The 14,416-nt window shown below is 41.0% G+C and overlaps 1 protein-coding gene across 2 annotated transcripts in view; it reads left to right on the top strand.

The window, feature by feature from the left end:
- The window catches only part of NAPA (NSF attachment protein alpha), a 1,517,602-nt gene that overhangs the window by 1,176,815 nt on the left and 326,371 nt on the right, over window positions 1-14,416 (top strand). For both annotated transcript variants that reach the window (XM_044078906.1, XM_044078978.1), the window contains exon 9: window positions 4,005-4,073. In XM_044078906.1, the coding sequence (XP_043934841.1) occupies window positions 4,005-4,073 (69 nt within the window). The remainder of the gene's footprint in view (window positions 1-4,004; window positions 4,074-14,416) is intronic.

The raw sequence follows: 14,416 nt of genomic DNA on the forward strand, positions 1-14,416 counted from the left end.
ACTTTTAAGAAAGATGTCCCTGTATCTAAAGTCATGCTTAAGAAATGGCAGTCAGATTGTATTACCTTTACCTACATATCTCAAAAGAAAGATCTCTTCTATAAAGTAAAAGGTCATTCTACAAGGGCCATAGCAACCTTTCTGCCTTTCGGGCTAGACTATCAATCGACACCATTTGTGGTGCAGCAGCATGGGCAAGGCCTCTTTCCTGCGAATCAGAAAATTTCCCCTTTATCATTTATTACAAAGTGGATTTTGCCTCCAGGAACAGGGCCTCTTTTGGGTCCACTGTTCTGAAGAATATTCTCCCTTGAGCCACCCAAGAAAGTTGGTGCTAGGGAAGCTGACCCAACCAGTTAAGAATGAAGATGAGATAGGACAGCATCACATAAAAAAGTTATGTACTCACCATAATGTTTCATGTGTGTTGTCCATCTCGCCTTCATTCTTCCATCCCACCCTCCTTCCCCCAGCCTTTGGCTCCTGGAGGACCGAACGTTTACAATTGGTAATTTAATGTTCTCTGACCTTCTTCATTGCTGTATAAGGTATTAGATAGTTCATTTGGTACCTGTTATTATATCAGCAAACAAGATCTGGGGAGCTTTCCTGGGACATGATGGGATAGGGTTTCAGCCATGAGCAAGTGGAAGACCTCGAGCTTTTGTATAAGGCCGAGTCATAACCGAGAATCGGTTCTGTACCCAACCAGTTAAGAATGAAGGTGAGATGGATAACACACATGGAATGTTATGGTGAGTACATAACTTATTTTTATTTATTTATTTTTTTTTTTGTGAAGAAATTGATTAATAGGGATTTAAATAGCAGGGATGCCCACTTAGTTATATAGGTTTGTAAGTAAGTACTAAGCTAACTGCCCTTGCAGGCCATTTTAAACCTAGCCAACTTCTGTTTTTGTGCTCGAAATAACCTGTCTTCTTTGATTTATTAGTCTTACTCATCCCATGGTCGATAATTATATATTACCCCTAAGGAGAATAACTGAGATCATCCTGTAGATAATTTGAGGGGACCCATGCATGGGATATTTTTGCTGTATTATATTTATTATTATTATATTATATTTGCTTTAGTTATGAACGCAGTAATAGAAATGTCAAAAATAAAAGTTGGGGAAGGAAAAATAAGCCTAGATTCAGGAACACACATTTCTATGTATATGCCTGATGTTGACAATTTAGCAGTTATTGCAAATGGGAAAGGATGGATTCAAGAAAGTATAATAGAGGTGTAGGGGTGGATGAGTAAAGAAAGATTAAAGATGAATAAAGAAAAAAGTGAAAATTGCAGTTATTTATTTTTCTGTGACAGTAATAGAGTTGTTGATTAAATCCTGTTAAAATGAGAGTGGTGTATTGTAAGAAGAAAGGAGGTGGTTTGAGATTGATAAATCCTGTAGTATTTTTGGCATCATTACATGTATATTGGATTTTGTATAAAATAAAAAGCAAAGAGCAAAGTTATGTAGGAAAATAATATAGAGCTTGTGTGTGTGTACTTGAGATTACCGAAATCTCAATAGATCAACACACAAAACACCAAGCCGAAAAGCTCGATGTGTCAGATGACCGACACGTCAGAATGCCGACTTCCAAATGGTCAACAGCCCAACTTGAGCAGAACAGGAAATCCGCTCTTGTGGACGTTGTACTGCAATCTCGGAGTTGGTATATTTAAGTTACGGGGGGTATGGGGGCAAAGCCCCCCTGCAAGAACTTGAAATGTGAAGGTAAGTGTTTTAGATTTTTTATTTGTAGTCTATCCTTTGTTTTAGTGGTAAGGGTTTAGTTTTTAGTGTTGTGCAGTGTCGGTGCTGTCGGCACGGTGTTTTGCTTGTCAGTTATGTGGGATGTCAGGTAAGTGAAGTAGGACCCATGTGTGTGTGTATATGATCTACTTTAGTAGATCGAATTAACACATCACTGAAATTTACATGCAGGAGATAAGAAGATCATAAGCTCATATCAACGAACATTTACAATGCTGAAACTAGTAACAACAAAACATCTACTGCACATCAGACAGCACTTAGAGGTTCTGAATGAAGATCACACTGCAGTCAGAAAAACAGCTTCTCCATTTAAACACATTAAACACAAAGATGTTCCTTTTTCAGTGTTTCTGAATGGAGATCGCAGTACGGAGAGGATCGGGAAATGTACCTTTTTCCCCACTGTAGTGCATTCTACGAGTTGGTATATATAATTTGCAAGGGGTGTGGGGGGGGTGCAGCCCTCCCCCACATGAGAGGTGCAGGGGGAGCTTGGCCCACTGCAAAAACATTAAAAAAGTTACATATTGTGTTAAATGATGCGTTTAAATGGAGAAGCTGTTTTTTCTGACTGCAGCTCTATCTCCATGGTGTGTGACATATGCAGTAGCTGTTTCGTTACTAGTTTCAGCATTAACGTTCATCGATGTGAGCTTATGATCTTTTTCTCTTTTGTGTATGTAAATTGGGTATTGTGTTAATTCAGGCTACTAAAGTAGATAAGTAGATCCATATGATTAAAAAAATGGACTCTAAAGTGAAAAAACATTTCAAAAGTAAAAAAGGATTGTCAGACCTCGGCAAAATAAAGAATTTGTTAGAATTGCTGTAAAAGAAAGCAAAATAAAGAATTTGTTAGAATTGCTGTAAAAGAAAGCAAATGGAGTCTGCATGTCCGCGGTCGAGTGGCCTCCGAAATACATGCGTGAATGGGCATGCCTTCACTGAAGGTTGGGCATCGGGCTAGCAACTCGATACCATAAAAAATCTGCTAATTATTAGAGGACCGGAGTTCCACTGTGGCAACCCCTAACCGGGAAAAGACGAAAAGAAAGGCTGTAAAAGAAAGCTTAGAAAGATATAAAGATGTTTTGGAAGTTAAAGATTTTTTGTGGAGATTGATATAAAAACTTACCGTAAAGGCAAATATGAAATACAAAGAACTGAAAGACATTATGTATTAGATGCAATATAGAAGAAACTTTGGAGCATTTATTTGAAGGATTGTTCTAGAATTAGAGGTATGGAATTTATATAAAAATGAGATACATGAGGAAGTATGTAAAACTAAGTATGGAAAAGATAGTGTATGGATATTATAAAGGGGAAGAAAAAAGTAAAGTAGAAATAATGGAGAAAATCATTAGTATAATATGGATGACTTGGCATATCAGATGTTATATAATCAAATATGGGATAACTGGGATGTGATAAAAATAAAAAAGATAGATGCGGGAAAAGGTTGGTAGTTGAGATGAATAACATTTTCTTATTTTGAGAATTGTAATGTATTTTATTTATTCAGAATATGTGAATTTTGTTTTTTCCTTTTGTTAGTGTTGTATTTGTGATGAATGGTCGTAAGCAGTTATAAGGATGTATATGTAAAATAAAGCCCCTAGTATTTTCAGTATGTGCTGTGGAATAGAACCACAGCCTTCTGCACCAAAGGGAGGTAATGCTACCTGTTGTGCCACAGACCCTTTTTGAGTAGCTAAAAATTGTGGATGCTTTTGGAATTAATATCCCATTGGTTGGTTCTTTACCCCACCCTGGAAAAAAAGCTTTTATGCATGATTCTGCTTAGAGTTAAGACTTATGAATTTAGGGTTTATGAATTCACGAGTCCTTTCAGGAACACTAACTAGTTCATCCTGGATTATCAGCAGTTGAGTTTACCTTTTAACTCAGGTGCACTGTTTTCAAGGACAATGTTCTGATAGCAGGCGTATTACTAAAGAGAATGTCCTAAAGTGTATACCTACTACAGAAATGAATCTTGCCCGTTCTTTAAATCTGGTGAGTACAAATCAACTTTTTAGTAGCAATCTTCAAGTATTGAGTTACTCTGTCAACTTCTTCCACTGTAAGTAATAATTCTATTAGAATTCATGTGAGTAAGCTAATCAGCATTTGTCCTTCATGCAGTGTTGCAGAGATTTTGAACACTCTTTTTGTAAAATGTGTAAAATGTAAGTTTCTTTTTCAGCTGGCTGTACAGAAATATGAGGACCTTTTTCCAGCTTTCTCAGATTCCAGAGAATGCAAGCTAGTGAAAGTAAGATATTACTTTTCCTACTTTGTTTTAAAAAGGTTCTTGATAAATGTTTTAAGAAACATGCATTATAGTCAATGCAAAACTGCCATTATCTGTAGAAATCTTGCTGTTGCAATTGATGTTGTTGCTAAAAGTTTATCTTAATTTTTATTTCCTTGTTTGTTTTGTGTGTACATGAGTCAGACCATTCCATGGGCTTCATATGTGTTAGTGTAGCAGTTCACACAGTTATAAATGAATTGTTTTACCAGTTGTAATTCTTGCTGACAAATTTGGAACTTCATAGGAGACAGAATCAGATGATGTCCATATCCCTGTTGCAGTATTCTTTACCTAAAGGATCTCCTCCCAAGGATAGCCAAAAGACCAGCCAGTATAACAAATCCTTGAGTACTTATAAGTGTTGTATGCCATGAGTATGGTCCCTGCACAAGACATGCGTAAAAGGTCATGTACAGACACGCACACCTAGAACTTCTTTGCCTCCACTGTTGAATGTCAGTCTGAACTCCCTTCTGCTGTGCTGGTTACTAAGCATTGTTTTCAGATAAGTGCTCCATTATTTTTTTTTCTCTTTCATCTGCTTTTTTGTGGTTATTGTGTTCATGCCATCCAGAAAGGGAAAATGTCAGTTTGGGAGACAGATTCCCCATAAAGACTGTCACAACCATTGTCTCTTCTGATGTTCTTCGTGTTTCACTGTTGCAGTCATTACATTTGGGTAATCTGCTGGCAGGTTGCCCTCAGTCGGCCTGATTAACAAAGTCTTGGGTCCTGCGTTGGTTGCTGTCGCTTATTCCATGACATCAGGTCGTCAGGAGTATAAAACATGCAGCCAACGCCGTTACATCAGTCTTTCTTGCCACATGGTGCCCGAAGCAGAAGCAGTTCGCAAGTGCCAGTCAGCCAACTCCTGAAATTTTCATTTTTGAGTTTCAGAACCGAAGTCTTCAACTAAAAGCTAAGTACTCCATTGGGGAAACTTTTTCTTGCTCCTTACCAATGGCAGTAAAAGTTAATAATTGTATTACTTGTGAGAAGCAAATACCTTATAAGGATTTTCATTTGTACTGTATTCCTTGCCTAGGCCCTGACCACAATGTACCTTGCTGTCGGTTTTGTGCTTTATTTAATCAGCGCACTATCCGTTGTTGGAACATTTTTGCTTCTAAATATTTTGGTTCTCGGTTTAATTATCCAGAAATGACGTCTGTTAGGCATCCGACTACTGGAATACTGAAAAGATGCAAAGAAAAAGACAGAGACAGGCCGTTGAGGCCCAAAACTACTGACGACGCTTCTCCTAAGCCAGTCGCCAGTTTGTCTGTACTCATTGAGGTGATACCCGCTAATTCTGATTCTCAGACCTCTACTGAGACCCATTCAGAGTCTGGTATGCCACGAGATGCTTTACCTATGGAACCCGCAGATGATTGTACCTTGGATGGGTCTGGAGCCGCTGTGAAGGCACAGGCTTCTGAGGGTGTATTCAGCCCTACAGACTTGCATATTAAACCGAGTCCATCTTCAATACTAAGGCCTAAATCTCGATCTATGTCTAAAAAACTGACACCCAGGCCACATGTACAGGCCCCTATGCCTAAAAAACAGATGATCAAAATGGCTGAAGATTTAATTACTCTCGTCAGGGGTAGTCAACCCCCACTTCTAAGAGGCCTAGGACTGAACTTAGATTATGATTCTTCTGAACACGACTCTGTTTCCTCTGACTCTCCTAATGACCTGGATTTGTCCATTCTTAGTTATGAGGATTCTGATGCAGAGGATTCCATTCCCTCTGCTTCTCCCCCTGAGGATTTTTCTTTTGGGGAAAATTTACATACCTTAAGGGAGCATTTCCACTGGGAAAGTCAGGATTTTTCTGAATCCTAAAAGAGGCTTAGGGATTTCCTTCTCCCTCAGCATAGGCCTTTGGCTATACCTCCTGTACTAGACATTGTTGATGTGTTTTTGGAATCCAGTATGGCCCCTGATTCATTGGCTGTGGCCCCTAGTAAACCAGACAGATACTACAGGGTTCCTGAATCCCACAAATTCCTTTTCAAAAACCCTGTTGCGGATCCTGAAACCATTTCCCAGGGGCCCAAGGGCATTAAGGCTTCTACTGCTAAAAATCCTACCCCTTCTGATAGAGACTCCAGGGCGCTGGATAGATGGGGTAAAAAGGTTTATACTTCTGCAACCTTGGCAATCAGAGCTTTAAACTGTCAATTCTGTATGCTAAAATATCAGCAGCATATCATGGGACTGCTTAAACAGAAAATTATGTTGATTTCTGACTGTGTGGATAGTAAAGATTTACAGGATTTATTGCATTCAGTTGAACAAGTTGGAAAACATATGTTGCAATGTGGTTTTGATTCTTTAGAGGTCTTTTGCAGGGCTGCTGTTACTGGGTCTGTGCTTAGAAGGTATGCTTGGCTTAAGGAGCAATCTCTGCCTGATCATGTTAAAGCAAACTGTCGGATGCTCCTTTACAGCGGGACCGTCTGTTTGGTAATAAGGCTGAAGAAGTTCTAAAAAAATGGAAGATAAAGCTAAATCTATGCAAACTGTGAAAGATGTCTTACAAGTACAACCTCCAAGATTTTGTAGGCACTGGCCTACTAAGAACTGGTCCTTTCCATCTCCTTCCAGAGCCTCTCAAGCCACACCCAGACACTCCAAAAGCATCAGGTTTCAGTCCCAAGGGACTTTCAGAACTAAGCAATGGGGTGCTTTTACTTTCAAATCTGGAAATAACAAGACACTTCCCTATGGTAAACAGTCTCAATGTCTTTCCTTTAAAATTACCAAGCTCTTACCTCTTAGCTGCCCCTTTGGGGGGAACACTGGCTCTTCATGCATAAAACTGGCAATTTATAACCCAGGACAAATGGGTTTTAAATATAGTGTCCCAGGGATACAGATTTCATTTCCACACGTTGCCAACTCCAAAAGGGTGGCCAAATTTGCCCCCAAATCAGTGGGCAGAGGCTCAGAAACAAGTACTTTCCCTCCTAAACATGGGGGCTATTCAAGCAGTACCAGAAGAGATAAAGGGACAAGGTTTCTATTCCAGACATTTCCTGGTACCCAGAAAAGACGAATCAAGACTTCCAATTCTGGACCTGTCTACTCTAAACACCTTTCTGGACATTCCAAAATTCAAGATGCTGACTCAGTTTCTTCCTATGCTAGGCAAGGATGCCTGGTTGGCAACTCTAGATTTAAAAGAGGCTTACCTGCATATCCCAATCAGGGAATCTTGCACTACACTTCAAAGCAGGCTACTTGCATTATCAGTTATCTGCACTGCCCTTTGGCTTGTCTACTGCGCCCAGGGTATTCACAAAGTGCCTGGCTCCAGTAATTGCATTTTGCAGGAAAAGAAATATTCAAATATACCCATACCTGGACAGTTGTCTAATTCAGGCAGAAAACCAGGCCATTCTTCTAAACCATCTGGCGTTTGTAAAAAGGGTTCTAACTTGTCTAGGGTACACCATAAACGAAAATAAATCACAACTAGTACCCTCTCAAAAAAATTACATTCCTGGGTGCAAGCTTGAATACAACTGCCCAGATGACTTTCCTTACGCCAGAAAAGCAAATTCATTTGGTGACTTACTTCATACAGGTGGCCACAAAAACCTGGCTATCTGCAGGACAAATACTGCAATCCTTGGGGTTCATGGCCTCCTGCATTCTTCTAATTCCATATGCAAGACTGCATATGAGGAAACTTCATTGGTACTTAAAAAGTTTATGGAGTCAACATTTGTCACAGCCTGGAAACAATGATTCCTGTCATACCTTGCCTGCGCCTAGAGTTCTTATGGTGGGCAGAGGACTGCCATTCACACCCCCCTGCCGCCCAAACCCTAACTACAGACGCATCAGACTATGCATGGGGGGGCTCATCTGACAGGGAAGTGCATTCAGGGCAAATGGAGCCCAAATCAAATGCACCTTCATATCAATCAAAAAGAAATGCTAGCTGTACAGAATGCTCTGACAGCCTTCAAGGACTACCTTCATCCAGGACAACTAATGGTAAAGACGAACAACACCATGGTTATGTGGTACATAAACAAGCAGGGGGGTACACATTCCTACCCCCTCTGCAGACTAGCCATGTCATTGTGGAACACTGCCTTGAGCTACCAAGTACAACTACAAGCTCAATTCCTGCCAGGAAAGCTGAATATTCTGGCAGACGAACTAAGCAGAAATCTCATGGACCCACATGAATGGAAACTGGAACCACGGATTTTCAACATGTTGACACGCAAATGGAGGTGCCCAGACATAGATCTTTTTGCCTCACCCCACAACTACCAGTTGGACAAATTTTGCACAAGAACTCCTCACAAAAAAGCATGGAAAGTGGATGCTCTGTCCTTCAGCTGGAAAAACCTATCGGTATATGCCTTTCCCCCTCTGCCTCTGCTTTCCAAATTTCTACTAAAAGTCAAACAGGACAAACCAAAAATAATTTTGATTGCTCCAGACTGGCCTCACCAACACTGGTACCCACTCCTGCGTAGTGTGTCACAAATTTCTCCATGGCACCTGCCTCCGACACCTTCCTTGCTGTCTCAGCAGGAGAACAAAATTCTGCACCCTCAGCTCCAAACATTGAACCTTGCAGCTTGGCTAATCATTTAAATTCCCCCTCAGCAAGCCCATGATGGATGTCATTTTGGAGGCGAGAAGACCTAGTACTACAAAATCTTGTGCTGACAAATGGAAAAGATTCTGTGCTTGGAGTCGATCTCAAGGGGTGAGCACAGCAACACCCAATTTACCTCAGATTTTACAATACGTAACTGAGATGCTTCACAAGGGCCTTTCTTTTTCTTCCATAAAAATCCATGCCTCTGCCATTTCAGCTCATTACAACACAGGAACCCCCCCTTCTCTCATCCTCTGCTAAAGCAGTATCTCAGAGGGGCCAAAAACTTGAGACCACCCAGGAGAGCTCCAACCCCTGCCTGGGACCTTAACTTTGTATTGGAGAAACTCACTCTACCTCCTTTCAAGCCAGCTGCTATTGCAGACTTCAAATTTCTTTCCTGGAAAACAGCCTTCCTTTTAGCAATCATGTCAGCTAGAAGGATATCTGAATTACAGGCCCTTATGGCAGTGGAGCCTTTCAGCATCTTTCATGCGGACAGGGTGTCACTCAGGACCAGTCCATCCTTCATGCCCAAGGTGGTATCCAGTGTGGCTCTTAATCAGTCCATTCATTTGCCAACTTTCTTTCCCAGTCCACAGAACAAGGGGGAGCGGATTCTGCATTTGTTGGATGTACACAGACAGCTTAGATTCTACTTGGACAGGGCTAAATCTCAAAGGAAGTCTGAGCAACTGCTGGTAGCATTTGCTGCAGGGGCAGAGGAAAAAGCTATTTCAAAACAAACCATTTCTAAATGGATAAGCCATTGCATTCATTTCTGCTATAAGCACCATGGAAAACCTTATCCCCCAGGGGATCAGATCTCATTCCACCAGGGCTGCATCTACTTCTACAACCTTTCTCAGAGGTGTCCCTACCAGGGATATTCTAGAAGCTGCTACCTGGAGTTCAGTTCATACTTAAACTAAGCATTATCACTTACCAATTTTCTCTAAATCCAGAGCTGGCTTTTCCACTGCTGTTTTGCAGGGCTTTATAGCTGGTCCTAATGCTGTATAAATCCATCTAGTGACTGTCAGTCTTCCAGTTGCCAAATGTCATGTGTTTAGCTTTACTGGCGTTAATCAACATATAGTTTTTATTAACTCAATGATTTAAGATCATAGTTTTGACCACCCAAAAGCTTTGCCATGTCATCCAAAATGATTATGATGTTGTTAGATTCCCTTAGGAAAATGCTGTATGTCCAGGTGTGAATTTACTGCCTCCCATGAATGTGTCAAGTCTGGTTTTGAAGTTTGCTATGCAATTAACTTATGTAATGGGAGTCTCCTCCACAAACGTGGTTTGTTGGTTTAAGTAGCTATCACACCAGTAGGTAGTGTCAGTATACTGATGAAGGTTTAGGTCTTTAAAGTAGGTGTTTGTGAACCACAGGTTCTTTGAAGGCAGAAAAAAATCAAAAATGAAGCTGACTGCGGTGAAAAGGTTTGGAGTCCTTCATAGCATGGAAAAACTAGAGATCTCTCTGCAGGTGCCTATATGAAGCTTATTATAATAAAAAGGTGTTTAATCTTTTAGGATAACTTGGGATGTTCATAGTGTTTCACTGTTGCAGTACTAACAGAATGGGACACCCATGCTGTGGTAGCCCTTAGGCTGTATACCAGAGACTTCATCCACTTCTCTTGAGCCTAACGTCATGATGACAGGGTATAAGGGTCGTCAGGCAGCACCATGTTATCAGTTTGTTATTTCTGTCAGAGCCAGGTGCATCCAGTTTTATGGAATGTTTTGGTTGGTCTGTGTCAGGATTTTTCAAACCTAACTTGCCCCATTGTTTTTACTGAATTGTAGTATTAGATGTTCTATAAAGTAGAAGTAGATGTTCTACTATCCCTCCTCCTCAGCTAACATGTGTAAGCATACCATACGTATGCTCACTGCATGCACTCTCCTTGCATATCTTACATCCTACCAAAACTCCATCATTCCCCCACTCAAGCAGTACCACTGTACGACTACTCACACCACTACTCATGTCTCACCCTCACGCAGCTCCCCTCCCAACAACTCAAGAACCATCCCTATCCACCCCCACATATTCTATCAACTATATTACTCAAACAAAAAGCATCCCTACAACTTAACATAGTAACCCTCCCACCATACCTATTACCCACAGAGCACAATCATAAAGTTTCCCTAATAAGCAAACACATTCAAAAACTGAGAAAACTAATAACCTCATGGATATCAAAACTAGCCCTAAGTGGAGACATCCACCCCAACCCTGGCCCCGCCATCTCCAACCCCACTCCTCATAATCAGACTAGAAACCACAACTCTCAAATCACAGCCAATAGAAAGCCAAGTGACCTCCTTCTTCTAAGCCTAAATATTAGAAGTATATCCAACACATGCCACCATAGACTTGTACTCCCCAAATATAGTCATCCCGACAGAAACCTGGCTAAAACCTCACATTACCAGTGAGCAAATCCTCCCTACCGGTTACAGCATACTAAGAGTAGGCCGGCTAAACAAGAAAGGAGGGTGGTATAGCTGTAATATTTAAACAGCATCTAAACATCCAGATCTTAAAATTATCAGCTCCACAAATAGGCAATGAAGAAATAATATCTAGCAACCTCAAAATAAAACCATAAACATAATTGGATGCTTCTTCCCACCTGGCCAAAACATCCCTGCACTAGAAAACCTCCTCAGCTGGACTACCCACCATCTCCCCCAAGAAACTATAATTTTAGGTGATTTCAATATTGACTGGCAATCCTGTTCTGGCAACCATCCAACCCAGCATCTGAACCTTCATGGCTTCATCCAACTAGTCCAGTCGCCAACCAGGATAAATAAAAACTCCAACAAGCAAACTACCATGGATTGGATACTAGTCAGTAAGAGCCCCCAGTCATATATAGTAGGCTGCTTATCGGATAGCCTCCATGATCACTCCCCAACATTCCTACTCAAAAAACACCTATACCAAGTTAAACCTGTCATCTACCGTCAAATACCTAAAAAACTAAACTTTAACCCACTCACATTCATCTCATCCCTCAAAGAATGTAACTGGCATCCTCTAAAGTACCTCAGTCTTGATGACGTAGTTGAATTTTTTAATACTACCTTCCTGAGCATCCTTAATTGCCATGCCTCCATAAGACTTTCCAGAACCAAAGAACAACCCTCCCCATGGCTACAGAAAACCACTAAGTCAGAAATTAAAAACGGGGATAAAGCCTGTGAGCACTGGCGCAAAACCAAAACCTCCTCAATTAGACAGAAATTCCTAGAACTACACGATAGAGTCAAAAAGCTAATGAAACAGGACAAATTTCAATACTACCAGTCTGCTCTAGACTCCTCCCAACACAACCACAAACAATTCTGGTCCTCCATAAACTCCATCCTCCACCCAGGTAAAGTCAGTACCCCTCCTCCTAACATCCTCACTCCTCCGAAAATATTGCTATCTCATTCAACACACTTCATACAAACCATACTGTCACTAGTTGGACAACACTCCACTCCAACCCACACATTCAACTAGTAAGCTCCTCACTGTCTTCTCTTTTTCTCCTGTTCCTACCTCCAACATAAAAAAACTCATAACTAAACTTAAGCCCACCAAATTAGCAGCAGACAACCTCCCAAGTGAATACCTACAAATTGCAGCTGATGCTCTAACCTACCCAGTATCCATCTTGATTAACCGATCTCTGTCAGAAAGTTACTTTCTCACACTATGGAAAGTATCACATATAATTCCCCTCCACAAAGGTGGCCCCTCCACAGAACTAACCAATTACCGCCCCATAGCTATTCTCTCTCCACTCTCCAAAATACTAAAGATGCATTCACTCTCAGGTCTCAGACTACCTCCTTACTAACAACCTCCTTTCCAGTACTCAACATGGTTTCCGACCAAATCATAGCACCACCACTGCCTTACTCTCCTTTACTAACACTATCCTATCCTTCAGCATAAAAACAATGGCTATCTCTCCTCTGCTACTTTCCTAGACCTATGTAAAGCATTCGATATGGTCCCACGCAAACAGCTCATCTCTGTCCTCAATAACCTATCCTTCTATGTTAGTCACCAACTGGTTTCAGAGTTACCTGTCTGACACCAACAATCTGTTGTATGGCAGAATGACATATCTCCGCAACTACCTGTCTCTGTAAGGGTTCCCCAAGGATCCATCCTTGGACCCCTACTCTTTTTCACCAATAATCTAGCCTCTGCCACCAAACATGGCACACTCATACAATACGCAGATGACTCAGCCATCATCATCTCAGCCCATTCACTACCTAAACTGCAAAAAGTCACACAGGAAGCTTTTTCCTCTGTTGAAACTTGGTTATCCGATGCCCAATTACTACTCAACCCAAACAAAACTAAACTACTCATTTTCCAACCCACCAAACATACTCAAAACAACTCTCACTTTAACATCACAGCAAAAGACACCACCACTATACACCCAACAGAACACACCAAATTGCTAGGAGTTGAAATAAACTAAAATTTGAAAGTCACATATCCATGACTATAAAAAAGTCCACAAAAACTAGGAACATTATACAGAAATAAGCAGCTTCTCACCAAAGCAGCAAAGATTTCAGTAGCAAATTCCCACCTTATCTCCACCCTATTTTATGCCTCTCCAATATGTACCAACCTAAGGCGATCTAAACAAGCTCGAAACATGTTACAACAAAATCGCCAAATTCACCACAGGGGCATCCTACCGTAGTCACCACTGTCTCCCTTGCTAAGCTGGGCTGGCTTGAACTCCCTCACCTCCTTCAGTGGTATCAACTCGCACTCGCCCACAAACTAGGAAACCATCCACTAAAAGTCCCATCCCTCCAGAATCTACTCCAACCCTATCGCACCACCAGACTACTAAGATCCAGCAACAGAAATCACTTACAGGTCACTAAATCCAATAACTCTGCTGAAGGAGCACTATTCTCTTGCACCATAGCCAAATTATGGAACTCCCTCCCACCCACAATTACCTCTGTACCATCATGCACCCACTTCAAAACTTTACTAAAAGTGCACCTAAAAACATGCTGGCTATGCCCTTGCAACTCTCCCTCTAATATCACCCACCCCATCCACCCACTACCTTTCTTTCCACCTCACTAACTACCTTGATTATAGCAAGCTCGGATGCTCATAAGCCTAACTACTTATTATACAGCAGGAACTTCCAGTTGTAACAATTGTTAATGTCTATTATGTACTTCACAGGTGATAAAGATTCTAGTTGTCTACTGTTGTACTATATTCTTCATCTATAACTGTTTGTAATTTTTAATTGCTATGTTGATCAAATTGTTAATTGCTATGTAAATCCAATGTAACTACCGTCTGTATATTTTAACTGTGGAGCTTTTCTCCCCGAGCCTCCACTGAGAATGGACCTACGTCCATTCGGACACTCCCGGTCAACAAATGCAAATAAATAAAAGAAATACCTGTCTTGAATGTGAAAAGGAAATTCTGCATTGCGACTAACATTGTCCTTTCTGTCTGGGCCTGAAGTGCAATGTGACAAATTGACCCCACTGTGCTCATTTTAGTAGCCAAGCTATCAAGCGTAGGACTGAATCTTTAGCTCAGTTTTTATACGAAGAAAACTGGTGTCAGGGACATTAA

The sequence above is a fragment of the Protopterus annectens genome, chromosome 1.part0 (assembly GCF_019279795.1).
Source record: "Protopterus annectens isolate FY-2018-M chromosome 1.part0, PAN1.0, whole genome shotgun sequence".
Taxonomy (NCBI): Eukaryota; Metazoa; Chordata; order Ceratodontiformes; family Protopteridae; genus Protopterus; species Protopterus annectens.